The 16,481-nt window shown below is 48.3% G+C and overlaps 1 protein-coding gene across 9 annotated transcripts; it reads right to left on the reverse strand.

Annotated features, from left to right (window-relative positions):
• Window positions 1-9,956: 9,956 nt before the first annotated feature.
• On the reverse strand, window positions 9,957-15,572 carry CITED1 (Cbp/p300 interacting transactivator with Glu/Asp rich carboxy-terminal domain 1). Of its 9 annotated transcripts, XM_074391628.1 has the most exons (6): window positions 15,187-15,347; window positions 14,820-14,838; window positions 13,621-13,741; window positions 12,584-12,613; window positions 11,122-11,246; window positions 9,957-10,558 (listed from the first exon to the last, which is right to left on the reverse strand). In XM_074391628.1, exons 3-6 carry the CDS (start codon window positions 13,631-13,633, stop codon window positions 10,034-10,036), a joined length of 693 nt encoding a protein of 230 aa, XP_074247729.1. In that variant the 5' UTR covers window positions 13,634-13,741; window positions 14,820-14,838; window positions 15,187-15,347; the 3' UTR covers window positions 9,957-10,033. The 9 variants fall into 9 exon arrangements, with proteins under 9 accessions (XP_074247729.1, XP_074247730.1, XP_039331614.1 ...); XM_074391629.1 differs by lacking the exons at window positions 14,820-14,838; window positions 15,187-15,347 and adding an exon at window positions 14,458-14,793; XM_039475680.2 differs by lacking the exon at window positions 12,584-12,613 and having other exon boundaries at window positions 14,820-15,345.
• Between the last annotated feature and the right edge of the window lie 909 nt (window positions 15,573-16,481).

The following is a 16,481-nucleotide window of genomic DNA, read 5'->3' on the forward strand; positions in this document are numbered from 1 at the left end:
GTCTTTGTCTGGTGTTGATATCAGGGTAATACTTGGGAAACGTTCCCTCTTCTTTTGTGTAAAATTGGTGCTAATCCTTCTTAGAATATTTCATAAAATTCTCCAGTGAAAAAATTTTGGCCTAGAGATTTTTTTTCTGAAAGTTCTTTAATTATACAAATCCAATTTCTTTAATGGTTATAGAATTATTCAGATTAACTATTTCATTTTGGTAGAGTTTTGGAGAGTTCATGGGTTTTGAGGAATTGATTTCTTTCTTTTAAGTTGTTAAATTTATTAGCACAGGGATGTTTGTGGTATTTTCTTATGATTTCTTTAACAGCTGTAGGATCTGTAGTGATAACCTCTGTTTCATTTCTGATGTTGGTAATTTGTGTTTTCTCTTTTTATTTCTGTCAGTCTTGCTAGAAGTTTGTCAGTTTTATTGACTTTTTTTTTTCTGAAGAACCAGCTTTTTACTTCATTGATTTTCTTTACTGTTTTCCTGATTTTAGTTTCATTTATTTCTGTTCTATTTTTTTTCTCCCCTGAGGCAGAGTCTTGCTCTGTTGCCCAGGCTGGAGTGCAGTGGCATGATCTCGGCTCACTGCAACCTTGGCCTCCTGGGTTAAAGTGGTTCTCCTGTTTCAGCCTCCTGATTAGCTGAGGTTACAGGGGCCAGCCACCACGCCCAGCTATTTTTTTTCTATTTTTAGTAGAATCAGGGTTTCACCACATTGGACAGGCTCGTCTTGAACTCCTGACCTCGGTTGATCTGCCTGCCTCAGCCTCTCAAAGTGCTGGGATTACAGGTGTGAGCCACCATGCCCGGCCTTATTTCTGCCCTTATCTTGATTATTTCTCCCATTTCTACTTGGTTTCAGTTTATTTTGCCCTTTTTTTCGTGTGTGTGTGTGTGTGTGTGTGTGTGTTTATTTTTTTTTTTACATAAGAATTTAGATTATTGATTGGACATTTCTGGTTTTTGTTTTCCTTTTGTTTTCTGTAGAGACAGGGTCTTGATATGTTGCTTTGGCTTGTCTCAAACTCCTGGGCTCAAGTGATCTTCCTATCTTTGCCTCTCAAAGTGCTGGGATTACAGGCGTGAGCCATTGCTCCTGGTCCCTTTTCTGTTTTCTAAATGTAAGCATTTGGTGCTATAAACGTCTCTACTTTAGCTGCATTCCACAAGTTTTGATATGGCATATTTTCATTTTCATTCAGTTAAACATATTTTATAGTAATTTCCTTTGAGACTTCCTTTTTGACCCACAGATTATTTAGAATATGCTGCTCGGTTTTCAAGTTTTTAAAGACTTTTTTGTTATCTTTGTTACTGATTTCTAGTTTGATTCCATTATAGCCAGAGAATACATTCTGTATGGTTTCACATCTGTATTAAGGTTTTTTTTTTTTTTTTTTTTTTGACCCCATAGATGATCTATCTTGGTCAGTGCTCCATGAACATTTGGAAAGAATGTGTATTTTCCGTTGCTGGATGAAGTATTCCATAAATGTCAATTAAATCCTCTTGGTTGATGGTTTTGTTGAGTTCTTCTATATCCTTGCTGAATTTGTCTAGTCGTTCTACCCATTGCTGAGAGAGGGGGTTGAGCCCACCAACTCTAACTGTGGATTTATCTATTTTATTGTTCAGCTCTCTTGTTTTTCACTTCATGTACTTCGAACCTCTGTTGTTTGATGCATACACATTTAGGATTGCTATGTCTTTTCAGTGGATTTTAAACAAGAAATTTTAAACATGTCCCTTTTGTCCTCAGTAACTTTCTTTGCTCTGAAGTCTACTTTATCTGATATTAATATAACCACACCTGCTTTTAAAAATTAATGTTTGTATGATATGTCATTTTCCATCCTTGTGCTTTCAACCTACCTATATTACTATATTTGAGGGAAGTTTTCGGTAGACAGCATATAGTTGAGTTGTGCTTTTTAGACTTTTTTTTTTTTTTTTTTTTTGAGATGGAGTCTCACTCTCTCACCCTGGCTGGAGTGCAATGGCACGATCTCGGCCCACTGCAACCTCCGCCTCCCAGGTTCAAGCGATTCTCTTGCCTCAGCCTCCTGAGTAGCTGGGATTACAGGCATGTGCCACAGTGCCCAGCTAATTTTTGTATTTTTAGTAGAGACGGGGTTTCAGCATCTTGGCCAGGCTGGTCTTGAACTCCTGACCTCGTGATCCACCCACCTCGGCCTCCTACAGTGCTGGGATTACAGATGTATTCCACCATGCCCAGCGAGAGTTGTGCTTTTTAAAATACACTCTGTACTGAGTACAGTGGCTCATGCCTGTAATCCCAGCACTTCGGGAGGCTGAGGCGGGTGGATCACCTTAGGTCAGGAGTTCGAGACCAGCCTGACCAACATGGCAAAACCCTGTCTCTACTAAAAATACAAAAATTAGCTGGGCATGGTGGTGTGCACATGTAGTCCCAGCTACTCGAGAGGCTGAGGCAGGAGAATTGCTTGAACCCAGGAGGTGGAAGTTGCAGTGAGCCAAGATCTCACCACTGTACTCCAGCCTGTGTGACAGAGCGAGATTCCATCTCAAAAAAAAAAAAAAAAAAATCACTCTGCTTATTTTTTTCTTTTAATTGGTATATTTAGATCATTAACATTGAAGAGAATTTTTAAAAAAAATTTCTTTCTTTCTCTTTTGCCAACAACTACTTCAAGGAAGAAGGTAATTATTAATATGTCAGGAATTCAGTCTGCCATTTTATTATTCATTTTTTGTTTGTTCTGTTTCTCATTCTTCTGCTTATTTTTGCTTGCCTTCCTGTAATATATTTTTGTTTTGTTTTGTTTCTTCTTTTGTTCCTGTTATATATTTTAGAGTTTCATTTGGGTTTATTTATACTGATTCTGAATATATTACTTTGGATAGTTTTCCCAGTAGTTGCTATAGGTATCATCATACACACACACACACACACACACACACACACACACACACACACAATCATAGCCAAGTGGTGCTGAAATGAGTTCAGATTGAGTAAATTCTATTGATCTGTCTTCAAGTTCACTGAATCTATCCTCTGTCATCTCCACTCTGTTACTGAGCCCATCCAGTGAGTTTTAAAATTTCAGTTATTCTTTTCATTCTGTAATTCCTTTTAGTTTTTTGTTTTGCTTTTTTTGAGAGAAAAAAAAAGCTCCAGCTTTGACTCTGTTGTCAAAGCTGGAGCACAGTGGTGGGATATTGGTTCATGGCAACCTCCGCTTCCTGGGCTCCTCCCACCTCAGCCTCCTGAGTAGCTGAGACAACAGGCATGCGACGCCATGTTTTGCTAATTTTGGTATTAATTTTGTATATAAATTTAATTAATTTGTATCTAAATTTTGTAGAGTTGCATTTTGTATTTTTTGCAGTTGCATTTTGTATAAATTTTTTTTGCGGTTGCATTTTGTATTAATTTTGTATATAAATTTTGTAGAGTTGCAGTTTGTATTTTTTTGTAGAGACAAGGCTTCACCGTGTTGTCCAGGCTGAGTTCTTTTTTAAAGCATCTATTTATTTGCTGAGATTTTCAATTTTTCATTTATTTCAAATGAATTTGTAATTGATTGTTGAGAAGCTTAAAGGCCCTTGTCGGATAATTCCAGCATTTGATTCATCTTGATATTGGTGTCCACTGTCTTTTCTGATTCAAACTGTGATTTTCCTGGCTCTCGTTGTGATAAGTGATTTTTAATTGATATACTGGACATTTTGGTATTAGCAGGCAGTTACCCTGCTTAGCATGTAGGTTCTGGTCTACTTTAGTGGGCCAGTTCAGTTTAGTCATTGGCCAATGACAGTTTAGTTTTCCGAGCCCATGCAACATTACTTTGGTTGGCTTGATTTTTCTGCTATTCCTGGGGTTTCTGCTCAATCCTTGCTGGTTCTGCCTACAGGCAAAGAAGGTCCTTCCTTCTTTGAGCTGCATATTTTTGGTGGGTGATCTTCTAGCAGAGACAGTTGCTGAAGCCACTGTGTGTGAGTCTCCTTATGACATTGGGTGGAGGGAAGAGAGACACAGAGCTTTGCTCCTGCTACCACTGCAAGCAAATTGGGTTGCTTGCTGGTACCCCAGTTCTGGAGGGGGCACTGAGACATCCAGGACTTTGCTTGCTGCGACAAGTAGATTGAACCACCTTCTGGGGCTGTAGTTATGGAGCAAGGCTTAGATCTCCTCACTAGGTCTGTGTCTGGCTTCATCTTTCCCAGTCCTTTGTGCATGCGAGTGTGCATGCGTGCCTGTGTGTGTGTACGACTGTTGGTTTTAGGTTGCATTCCTCTTTGGCACCCAATCTAGGAGTATACAGGAGATAAAAAGAAAACTGAGGAAACTCACCGTATCCTGAAGTTCCTAGCCAGTCTGTCTTCTTTTTTCCTGCTTTCAGGGTCCTTTTATCATTGCTTATTGAATAATTTCTAGGGTATAGAGTTGCATTTGAAGGAGAGGAGCAGGGAAAAGTGAATCGATGTTATTTTGTTCCAGAATCAGAAGCCCCTCGTGTAGTTTTAAATTACATTTCTTTTAGTGTGAGTGAGGTTGAGCATCTTTTGATAAGTTTTTAAACCATTTTAATTCTTTTTTCTGTATTTCATTTTCTGTGAACTGTTAATATCATTTGCTTATTTTTATATTGGGCTGGGGGTCTTTGATGTATTGATTTGTAAGAGCTGTTTTCATATTCACTAGGAATTGCAGATATTTCCCCTTTTTATCTCAGTTTATCTTTTGATTTTGACTTTGTTATGGTATGTTTTTTGCCTTGCAGTTTTCGTTTTTTGTTTCTTCTTTGAGACAAAGTCTCACTCTGTCGCCCAGGCTGGAGTGCAGTGGCATGGTCATGGCTTACTGCAGCCTCCACCCCCTAGGTCCAAGATCCTCCTGACTCAGCTTCCTGAGTAGCTGGTACGAGGTGTGTGCCACCACATCCAGCTGATTTTTAAATTTTTTGTAGAGACAGGATCTCTCTATGTTGCTTAGATTGGCCTTGAACTCCCAGGCTCAAGCAATCCTTTCACCTTGGCCTGGGATTACAGTTGTGAGCCACCATGCCTGGCCTTTTTTTTTTTTTTTTTTTAAATGCAGTTAAGTATATCAGCCTCTTCCATAGCTTCTGGGTTTTGTATCATTCTTAGAATGTCCTCCCTATTTCAAAATTTTCTTTTTAAAGTCTTCATTTTTTTCTTCTATTACTTTTATGGTTTCATTTTTTATTTTTAAATCTTTGGCTTATCTGGAATTCATTTTGATGCAAGTTTGGGTTAGTGTATTCAGTTGTCCCAAAGCATTTATTGAATAATCCATCATTTCCTCACTACTTTGGAATGCTAACTCTTGTTTTGTTTTGTTTTGTTTTAATTTTAAATTGTGGTTACAAACACAACATAAAATTTACCATCTTAACCATTTTTATGTGTACAATTCAGTAGTGTTAAGTGTATTCATGTTGCCGTGCAACAGATTCCTAGAGCTCTTTCATCTTGCAGAACTGAAACTCTATACCCATTAAACAACAACTCTCCATTGAAATGTTGCAGTTTTATCATAAACTAATTTCCCATCTTCTTTATTCTTCCTGGACCACTGTCACAGCTTTCTAGCATCACCATAATTCCAATTTGTCATGCACACTATTGCCTGATTAATTTTCCTCATGCAAGCTCTGACCACAACTCTTCTTCATTTAAAACCTTCAGAGACCCTCTCTGATGCTGCAATTGAGATTAAACCCCCATTATACCCTTTCACAGTGCCCTGTACCTTTTTTTCCTATCACTTTTCATGATTTGTAATTTGAATTATCTGCATGATTACTTGACTACTGGCTATCTCCTTGCTAAACCTGAAGTTTCATGAGAGCAAGGACAGTGTGCTCACCACATATTCCCAGTGCTTAGCATTGTTCCCGGCACATAGTAGGTGCTCAATCCTTATTTGTGGAATGTGGGACTTCCTTGAGAAAACCTTGGGCTTTCTAACATTTTGTTCTGGTTTACATCAAGCCCTGATTTTATCTTTTGATTTCTGCTCCAATTGCCCCCTCAGCCTGGAGGCCATTAAACCCCCTCAAGCCCCCACCGGCATTGCTGCTTTATGAAAATACAATTCATCCTTCAAGGCTGTGGCTATCTCCACCACTGAATGATGAGTTCCTCAGAGCAGGAACGGGGTTCTCCCTAGTTTGTCCCTAGGGAGCAGCACTGCTTCTGGGCTCTACGAGGTACTCTTGGCTACACATTTGTTCTGAGCAGCAAGCTCCTTGAGGGTAGACAGTGTTCTTTACTTGTGTGCATCTGGGACCCTTGCCTCCTAGCCCTGTGCTGAGCAGCAAGCTCCTCGCAGATTGACAGTGTTATTTACTTGTGTACATCTGGGTACCTTGCCTCCTAGCCCCCAGGGCCTATCCCAGGCCAGGACTTGGAGTTGGCTTCAGGAATCTTCTGGAAACCTAATGAATGAATGTGTCTGGTTGTGCCCCTAGAGGTCTGAACATGACCTCTATGACAAGGACTGAGACTTGCCTGCCTTTCCTCCACTGTGCCTTGTGGAGCTCCCTTACTCCCTCTCCTTCTCCCGCAATAAACAATTACTGACCCATGCCCTCCTCATCTGCCCCTGTGCAGGGCCTTGGCTCTTCCTTCGGTATGTCCCGTGCCTTCTCCCTCCAAGTTGTCTGGAGAGGAGGCTGCTCAGTTGGCCACATTTCTGGCCACTGGCCCCATGCCAAAGCTCCTGCTCTCCCTCCTCATTCGGAAGCACCTTCTCTAGGTTTGATGGGTAATTTTATATGTCAATTCGACTGGGATAAGTATATTGATTGCTGGTCATATATTATTTCTGTGTGTGTCTGAGAGGGTGTTTCCAGAAGAGATAAGCAGACGAATGGGTAGACTGAGGTCAGAAGATTGCCCTCAGCAATGTGAGCAGGCATCATCTGATCTGTTGAGGGCCCAAGTAGAACAAAAAGACAGAAGAAGGGTGAATTTGTTTCTGTCTAATCTGGGACATCATCTTCTCCTGTTGTTGTACCTCTGCGTGCCTGGTTCTCAAGCCTTCAGACTCAGACCGAGGCTTACACCAGGCGTCCCCAAACTACGGCCCATGCGGCCCCCTGAGGCCATTTATCTGGCCCCCCGCCGCACTTCAGGAAGGGGCACCTCTTTCATTGGTGGTCAGTGAGAGGAGCACAGTATGTGGCGGCCCTCCAACGGTCTGAGGGACAGTGACCTGGCCCCCTGTGTAAAAAGTTTGGGGACGTCTGGCTTACACTATCACTATCCTCCACCTTTTCAGGCCTTCAGACTCCGATGAATTACACCACTGGCTTGCCTGGTTCTTCAGCTTGCAGACAGCAGACTGTGGGACTTCTCGGCCTCCATAATTTTGTGAGCCAACTCATATATATCTGCAGGTCTCTATCCTATTTTTTTCTGTTTCTTTGGAGACTTTGATTAATATACTAAAGATGCTCAGACCATTCCTCACCGCCACCTGCCTCCCAGCTGCACTCCTGTCACCCCCATGATTCCAAAACAGCACATCCCATCCTGAAGGCACTGGCCCCTGGCTCAAGCTTCTCTCCACTGAAGAGCTACTGCCATCCTGGGAGTTCCAGAGCTTATACTCATAGAGATCAGGGGTGGCAAGCTAAGGACCAGGCACTGCACGCAGCCTGCTGACCTATTTAGTTTGGCTAGAATTGTGTTTTTTGAAGGCCTCAGCAAGGGAGAGACCCCAGGACCCTCCAGCCTTTCAGCTTTCAGCTCCTTCCACATCCTGTCATTCTGCTTCAGCCCCTATGCCTGTGTCTGCACTGCCCTTGTGTTGCTAGGAGCTGTGCAGATTCTGAGAACCTTCTTCCCCTCCCTTCCTAGCTCCCCCAGTCTTGTCCATGTGCAATAGATAGATAGGGCCAAAGAAAGATCCTATGACCTGGGAGCTCAGGTCCCTCCTTCCTCTCCCTTCCTAGTTCCCCCAATCCAGTTCCTGTGTTCTCCTCACAGACCCTGGGTCCTCGAGCCTGCTCTGCCCTCCCCACCGTGTTTCAGGCTTCCTTTCTTCCCTCTCTGTTTTCCCACCCCTGCCTCCTCAGCCCCCTCAAAACCTCATGTCTCCCTGTTCCCAGCCTTAGATGAATCTGACCATCCACCTTTATTGAAATCATCTTAAAAATGGGATGTTAAAAATTGGTTAATTATTTGCTTTCCTACAAACCTCCAGAGATTCTTCCAGAGCCACAGGACTGCTGGCATGAAGGCGAAGGCATGTTTCCTGATGGCCCTATGGACTCTGCCTTTTGTGAACTTCTCTAACGTCATCAGGTCCCGTCCCCTTCACCAGCCCTGTGACATCCTGCATGCTGAACTCCTGGTTTTCAGCTACTGTTGCCCCTCTCATGCACCTGCACCTGTGTAACAGCTGTTCCCCTTACTCATTCTTCCCTTGGCTGACTCAAGTCTTATTTCAAAGGCCAACTCTTTCTATCGGTGCATATACATTTATGTAAGGACAGAGAGCAAGGCCAGCAAGGATGCACCACAGATAATCAATTGCTACCTCTGTGGAGAACCGGAGGCCATCGGGATTGAGGGAGAGATTTGGTCAAAGGGTACTTTAGCCTTATCTGCAAAGCTTCTACTTTTTACAGGAAGATTGGATCATGTATTTATTACCTGTGAAATATGAAAACAAACAAACCAGTTCAATACAAGGAGCCTTCTCTAGACTTCCCAGGCAGATGGAGCTGTTTCCTTTTCTGAGACCAAATAGCACCTTCCTCCTGTGTTCTAGGAAATGCTGTTTTATTATCATTTGTTTGTGCTTGTCTTTCCTTCTGAGATGGGGAACTCCCTCAAAGGTAAACTTCATTTAATTCATGCTCCCAGTGTCTAGCAAAGTGCCTGGCCTAGAGCAGGTGCTCAGGGAGTGCCGAATCCAACAAATGCCCCTGCTAGCATGTTCTTTTGAAAGTGCTTGCTAGGGAGCAGGCCTGATGCTAGGCCTGAAAGGCTGATTAGAGTCGTTTCCAGCATTCAAGGAAGAAGGCCGTCTGGGAGTATGAAACGTGGACAGAGTGTCCAGGACATTGGGTTATGTGAACACGAGGACAAGACTTTATCATTGTATCACAAGGCCATGATCCAGTGCAGTGCCAGTGCCTTGTCACTTGGCACGCTTCTGAAGCCATTGCTTCCTCAGCAGTTAATCGAGAGGGAAAGGATAGATCACTGAATGTTGAACTTGTCAAGCCTAGTCCTGATCTGTATCTCTAAGATGGAAAGGCCAGCTCAAACAAGTGGGTGGATCAGGAAGGTAGGAGTTAGGGACACTCAAAACCAGCTCAGAGTGTCCCAGGCTGGGAGGTCTGAGCAGCTTTGTGAGGGGCTTGGAGAAGAAGGCACCCTGAATCACAGTTTAATGATGGGAATCTGTTGCTTTTGCCATTTTCCAGAGAAATCTGAGCTCCCAGATCATAGGATCCTTCTTCGGCCCTATCCGTCTATTGCACATGGGCAGGAGGGCAAAGGAATGGCCTTAATGGGTCGATTGGACTGAAGCTAGAGATTAGGTGCGGGTGGCTTTTAGAGTTGGTGAAGTGTGTACCATGTGGCCAGGGATGTGTCTTTAGACTTGGATGTGCATGTGGCAAGGAGGCTGCAAAAGGGTCTGATCAGTCTCTCTTCCAATAATGTCCCCAACCAGCCCCTGTATGCCATGGTGTTCCTGGAGTCTTAGATCAATGAGACCAGGTATTCCCGAGGAGATAGCCACAGTGGCGCTGGCAGCAGGAATTCAGTGAACAGCCCCCTTCACCCTCCCTCCTCCTCCCATCCCATCCAGCTCCTTCCCAGCTAGCCACCCGCAACCCCACCATGAGCCTCAGAATTGCTAAAAGGACATCAGACCATACTATACATCATTAGGTCTCAATGAAGAACACCTCTAGTTGGCCTGTCTCTTTGCAAGTAACTTTATTTTTATTTACAACAGAATTGGTGGCTTTATTCCTCCATCTTTAGGGACATTTGGGATCAGCAGCTAGATGGAAAGTCCGAAGTGAAGTCAAACTCATTCTGCCCCAGCCACAGCTCCGGAAGCTCATTGGCTCGGTCCAACCCCAGTTCCACCACCAGCGACATCAGCACCTCCTCATCCACTGGGTCCGAATCGATGATAGCAGGGCTCTGGGCACCAGCAGAAGGAGAGAGTGATCCCGCCCCTCCCGCTGCCTGAGCCCCCAAGTCCCAGTTCTGCAGGGGCCCTGCCTCCCCGGGTTGGCCCGGAGTGGCGGCGGCCATCCCATGATACTGGCTATTAAGTTTCTGCAGCTGCATACTGGCCAGCAAGTGAGGGGCAGGGTTCAGGTTGAAGGATGGGGATTTAGCGGGAGGGGTGGCAGGAGGAGAGCCTACTGGCGATCCCGAGGGACTAGTGGGAGCCCCACTGGCCTTGCTTCCATTTGAGGCTACCCCAGGGTAGTGCAGAATGGCCACTGCTTTGCGATCTTTCACCGCAAGGTTAGAGTAGGCCATGGCGCTCATCTCTTGGTTGGCTTCCTAGAAGACAGAGAAAAGCACACCACAGTAACCCTGCTCCTGGCTTGTCCTTCGCCATTCAGCAGATTTAGAAGGCTCCTACCTGCACTTCATTTGGGGCTAGAGGTGAAGAGGTAGCAAGAGGACCGCCTTGAAAATTAGGGTCCCAGATCAAGCATGCTTTTGCTGCCATGGCTCTGAGTACTGAGGCCAGACCCCAGTTCTAGTCCTGGAGCACCTGACATCATAAGCGGTTCACTGCTTTCAGCTCCTTCCCCATAGCCTCCACCTCACCATCCTAAAAATGGCACCTTTTGTCCCTCTTCTCAGCCTCACTTTAATCTCTTCAACAGAGTGGTTTTGCTCCAGTTCGATTTATCTGCTCCCTTTCCTGCCATCTTTCAATACCCCTAGTGGATACAATCCAACCACATTTAGGCAGAAGCTGTTCTCATTCTCCCCAGAGATAGCCCTGTTGTCTCCTCTCTGCTCAAGGACACTGGGTAACACACCTAGGAGGGCCTGGCCCATGACCCTAGAAAATTTGTCTTTCCCTGCCTTATCTGTAAAATGGCAAAAATTACCTCCTTCACAGGTGAGGTGCCACCCTTGACATCAAGTGCAGGCCTCGAAGTTGTTGGCATTTCAGAGTCTTGGCAGAAGTTGGATAAATTGTCAGAAGATGATGCTGCCAGCTGGAGCTCTTGTGCTGCAAGGGAGGAAGAAGTGGTGGTAAGGGCAAAAGGATTCACTGACCAACAAGGTACTAGCAAAGCCCGAAGCAGGGCAATGCCACGCAGCTACAAGGCAAGGATGGTGACCGGGTTACAGCCAAAACCAGAGATCACCTGAGCACAGGGAGGTAGACCAAGCTGGAACTTTTGCCTGAGGTAGGAAAAGTGCTTGATTTGGCCAGGTGCCCAGGCAGCCACCTACCCATATCACCAAGATGGGACACCCTGCTTCCTCATGCGAGGGACTTCACAGTCCCAAGTTGTATGTGTGGGGGTGAGGGTGGCATTGTTACTGGTTTGGAGGACAGAAATGGCCTTGAGTAAGCAACATATTGTCTTAATGGGCTACTAGCATCTGGGCTGGAGAGTTGGGGCCTCCACTGGGACTGGGAGAATGTGGGAAGAAGTCAGAGCAAGGAAGACCTAGAAAGCTAGAGGTTGCAGCACAGGGAAGGAACAAGTCCCCAGTGCAAATGTCATGAAGCTCCAAAGCATAGCCTTGGGCATGCCTGTGAGAAGCCAGGCTGATCAGGGTGGTCTGGGGGCTCTGAGGCAGCTGGAGCCAGAGAGAAGCTAGGAATGTCTCATTTTCCTCCATGTCTCAAGCCCCCTCCAAGACAGCCCCAGCATTGGGCTTTCCTAGGATGCCTGCCACAGAAACCTGAGCCCAGCCATTCCCATCTATAGTGACAAGTGAGGCACAGAGATTCAATGGCATTTTTAGTCAAGTAGCAGCAGTTCTGGGAGCAGGATCTAGCACCCCTATGCCCATATGGCTCATCTGACCACTGGCTAGGTAATCATACCTAGCTGGATTCAAATGGCCTCTAAAGAAGTGATTCCCTGGCTCAAGTGCCAAAGCATAAGGGAACAAGAGCAAAAGAATACCCCCCAAACCAGAAAATAAACAAACCTCTGAAAATCTCAACTTATTTTCCTTGACACTTGTTTACAAATAAGAAAAAATGTCCCATAGCCAGGCACAGTAGCACCCTCCCGTAGTCTCCGTCACTCAGGAAGCTGAAGTGGGAGGATCACTTGAGCCTCGGAGTTTGATGCTAGCCTGGGCAACATAATGGGGTTCTCTCTCTCTCTGTGTCTCTCTCTTTTAAAGCCCCATATATTCTAGCCTTCATGATCAATTAGAGATGCAGAATTTCATATTTATAAATACCTCTTGGTTGAAAGAATCTTGAGGACCTTAAAAAGAGTCTCTAATCTTTCCAAGGAGGCTAGAATTCTCCATGACACTCTCCACCCCCCAGTGGTTATTAAGAATCTGCTCAGACACTTCTAGAAAGTGGCCACTTACTATCTCTCCGTATCGTCTTTGCATTGCTTACTTGGGTGGATGGGGGCCGGAGGGAGAAAAAAATAGAGAAACGGGTAAACATTTTTTTAAAACATGAGGAAAATATATCAGCTGCTGGGTCCCGCGTCATTGCTTGATTGAAGCCCTGCTCCTTCTCTGAGGCAACCTTAGAAAAATATTTCAAAAGCGAGTGATCACCAGACAAGAAGTCTAACACATGTCGTCTTCAACAGCCCTAGTACCATCAGCATCAGGCAATTTTCCTGTCCTAAGAAAAACGTCTGGGGGCCCTGTCCATCTTTTCCCGATCCTATCCAGCCTTTCCTCTCCTTTATGCCGCTTGGTACCCGAATGTACAAAAGGAATAAAAAACAACAGGAGTAGCAGCAACAACAGCAAAACCAAAAGAGAAACACTAGGAAAAGAAAAAGAACGAGGAAAAACTATCTCTATTCTGCTATCAGTTCTTGGGAGAAGACCATTTTACCGCATCTCCTCCCCCTTCAGGCTGGGAGCTCCCCCAGAAGAGACCCTGCGTCCATTCAGATCTTTAGCCTTCCATTACTGACCCACCACCCACCCTGACCCCCAGCCTGAGTCTGTGCTTCATAGGCGCTCAGTAAGTTGTTGAATGCGTCTGAAGAGGCAATCGCATTTCGATCGGCATCCCTGGCTCTGCTTCCCCGGTTTTCTGTCCTCCTTCACCAACCTCTAGTCCATTCGAGGGCAAAACTTGGCAACGTGGAAATGTCCCAGCCTGCTCTCCAAGCCGGGAGCTGACCACTGCGAAACGGGCTGCGAGAGGCGGCTGGGAAACCTAGAGCAACAAGTGCCTCCCCGCCTGCTGGTGCCTCGCGGCCCCCCAGCCACCAGTTCCCAGTCCCGCCGCCCGCTCTTCGCTTCAGGTGTTCCCTTGGGCAGGCAGCCCCCTCCCGCCTAGACAGGGGTGGGAAGGGGAGAGGAAAACCAGAAGGGAGAGGCAGGTGGGGGCCTCATCTTTAACCTGTTGGGGGACCAAAAGTTAAAATGGCACCAACCGGATGGTTCCATCTCGATTGCTATTTTCTCACTCAGAAGGAGAAATTTAAAAATCCAAACAGCACTGCGGCTTGGCTTGGACGCGTTCTAACCAGACCAGTCAGTTTCGCCACCTGAAAACTAAAGGCCGGTTGTTTGCGGACAGCTCGGCTGCCCTCCTCGCCGCATCCCAGATGGAACCGCGGAACCGGGGTCAGCCGGGAGCATCCCTGCACAGCGGGCGCGAGCACCCAGGCCACCGGGGCACTGAGCGTCCGTTCCCGCAAGTGCTGGATCAGGAACTGATCGAAGAGACAGGATGGACAGGTGGGAAGGGGCTCAGGGTGTCGGCCTCGGCGAGTCCGAGGGCCCGCTGCGTTTCCGCTAGCGGGGGCGCACTCCGGCGCCGGCGGCAGCCACTCCCGCGCCTCATCAACACTTAGCGCCTGCTGAGCATCCGACACGGCCGCAGGCTGAGCCTACTCGCTAGCCAAGCCGCCTGCGGTCAGTGCTAAAACCCCGCTACGAGAAGAGTGAGAGAGGCTCGGAGAGGTGCAGTAACTTGCCCAAGGTCACAGCGCTAGAAAGTGGCGGAGCCGGGATTCGCAGCCAGGTCTCTCTGACTCCAAGTCCGGAGCTCTGCGAGGCAGGGACTCGGCGCGCAGCTCGGCAGCCCGCGTTTATAGGGAGAGGGGTGTGCGCGTGGGTGTGTGTGTGTGGGCGTGTGTCGGGGGAGGGGAGAGCTGAGGTCGACTGGGCAGCAGAGGCAAGTTGCCCAAATTCGCTAACTTCCATCCCGCAATTAACGCTGAACTCGGCCCGAAAAGCCCCTTTTGCCTCCATTCCCCGAAGGAAACCTGAGCTTTGTGCAGCTCCGGAGCCGGAGCTTCCAGATGCGGTCCGGGCGATTAGGAAAGTCGGTGGAAGCCAAGCTGGAGAAAGCGCGGGCGCGGGGAGAAAAGGTTCTGCCGTCTCCCCGGGAGAAGCGGGCGCCCGGCCCGGCTGGCCGGCAGGCGGGCGCTCTGGCGAGCGAACCGGCGCGCTGGCTGGCGGGCGGCAGCGTCGGCCCCTCGCCCCCAGCAGAGCAGCTTTCCAACAGAAAACAAGTCTCCCCAGAACCCTCCGGCCCGCCTGGCGGCCACCCGCTCCCCACACAGCTACCCACACCCGCTACACCGGAGTCCTCGGCCCCGCCGCCCAGCCCGGCGGCCCGGCTTACCTCTGAGAAGCCGCCTGCCCTGGAGAGAGGGAAGCGCGGAGCTCGGTGAGCCGCAGAAGAGGCGGCGGAGCCCCCAGCCCCTGGCACGCACGCCGCCGCCACCGCCACCGTCGCGCTCAGCGCCCGCGGCCGCGCCGGTGGCCACCCGACCCCGGGGCGCCTGAGAAAAGCCCGCACCGCGCCGCGCCGCCGCTGCACCGCACAGTGCCGCGCCAAGCAGCTCCGGCCTTAGCCGGTGCCCTCCCGCCCGCCCGCGGCTTCGGCGCCGGACTCCGGGGCGGTGGCGGTGACGGCCACTGCGCTCCCTTCCCGGCGCTGGGGACCCGGCTCTCAAGCCCCCATTGCAGCCCGGAGAGCCCTGACGCACACGCACACGGCAGCAGACTGGCCTTGGCTAGGAATCCCAGGAAGGACAGACCCTTTTCCCCCCTTTTTTTTTCTCCCCCCAATTTCCACGTCTTTATAACCGGCTTAGGGCATTATTAGCACATGTCCTGGCTCTTGGGCGAGTTGGTGGCAAAATCTGAACTGGATACTCACGGAGGGCCCGCGCGGGTGTTGTGCAGTCCTGTTCTTTCTCCGTCCTCACCGGGAACTGCCCCTCGCCGGCAGGCTACAGGAGGGCAGCCGGGCAGGGCGAGCTTCCTCTCAGCAGCTCAGCGGTGCCCTTTCTGCAGCTGTGCCGCTGGGAACATTTTTATAGCAGCGGCTGGCGTGTGTGGCCCTTTAAAGGCGCTCGAGCTGGTGCAGTCACCACGGATCGTGTGAAAGCGAAGGGCCGGCTGGGGAACGGAGTCCACGCGGCCCCGCGGGTCCTGCAGCCCTGTGGAACGGCCACGGCTCCCGGGTTGGGGCTGGGGAGTCCGGGCTGTGGGCACCCCTCGCCAGAGCCCTGGCCGGTGCCCGGCTTCTAAAGCTGTCGGGGGCCAGGGCCCGGGACACCGGCTCTCCCCACCGACCTGCGTGGACTTGCCCAATAAATTCCACTTAGTAATTTCACTGAGCCAAAGGAGAGCCGTTAGTGTCTGTTTTCTGACCTAAATCTAGCGGGAAGCCAAAGCGGGCTTCAGGGGTTTTGGGAGAGAGCTGTGGGCTCAAGGAGTGACTTGGAATAGAGGTCTAAGGCATACGGGACGGGGCATGGTCATTAGTTTTCTGCGGGGCTTTCTTGGAGCCTGTCTGCCTTTTGGTGGGGGGTGGGGGGCTGTACTATCTCATTCGTTTAACAGCTGAGGCTGGGGGTTCCTTTTCGTCTTAAAGTTACCAGATTCGGCGCAGAGTCGCATGGAGGGCCTATATGGCAGTGGTGGCTCTCCTGGAAGTCCTGAGCTGGGGTTGGGTTGGAGGGTTTCTGTTCTGTGGTCTTCCAGAGCAGGAAGCTGGCAAGATGCGACTCGGAGAAATGCTACTCTCCCGGACCATGGGGCTAGGTGCAGCTCACGAGGCTCACTGAAAAACCAACAGCCGGTAACGGGGTACGAAGGGTTTGCCCCAGAGTTCGCGGAGATTCCTTCTGCCTTCCTACGATGCCAGGTTCCTTTATTATGATTATATAATCATTCGCGTCTAGCAAGAACAACATTTTGCATTTGGAGTTTGTCTTTCTTGGATAGAGATGTTGTCTTACAAATCCTTACTGGAAAGAGGTCTGAGTCTTCTCCC

Source organism: Saimiri boliviensis, chromosome X, assembly GCF_048565385.1.
Source record: "Saimiri boliviensis isolate mSaiBol1 chromosome X, mSaiBol1.pri, whole genome shotgun sequence".
In the NCBI taxonomy this organism is placed as follows: Eukaryota; Metazoa; Chordata; class Mammalia; order Primates; family Cebidae; genus Saimiri; species Saimiri boliviensis.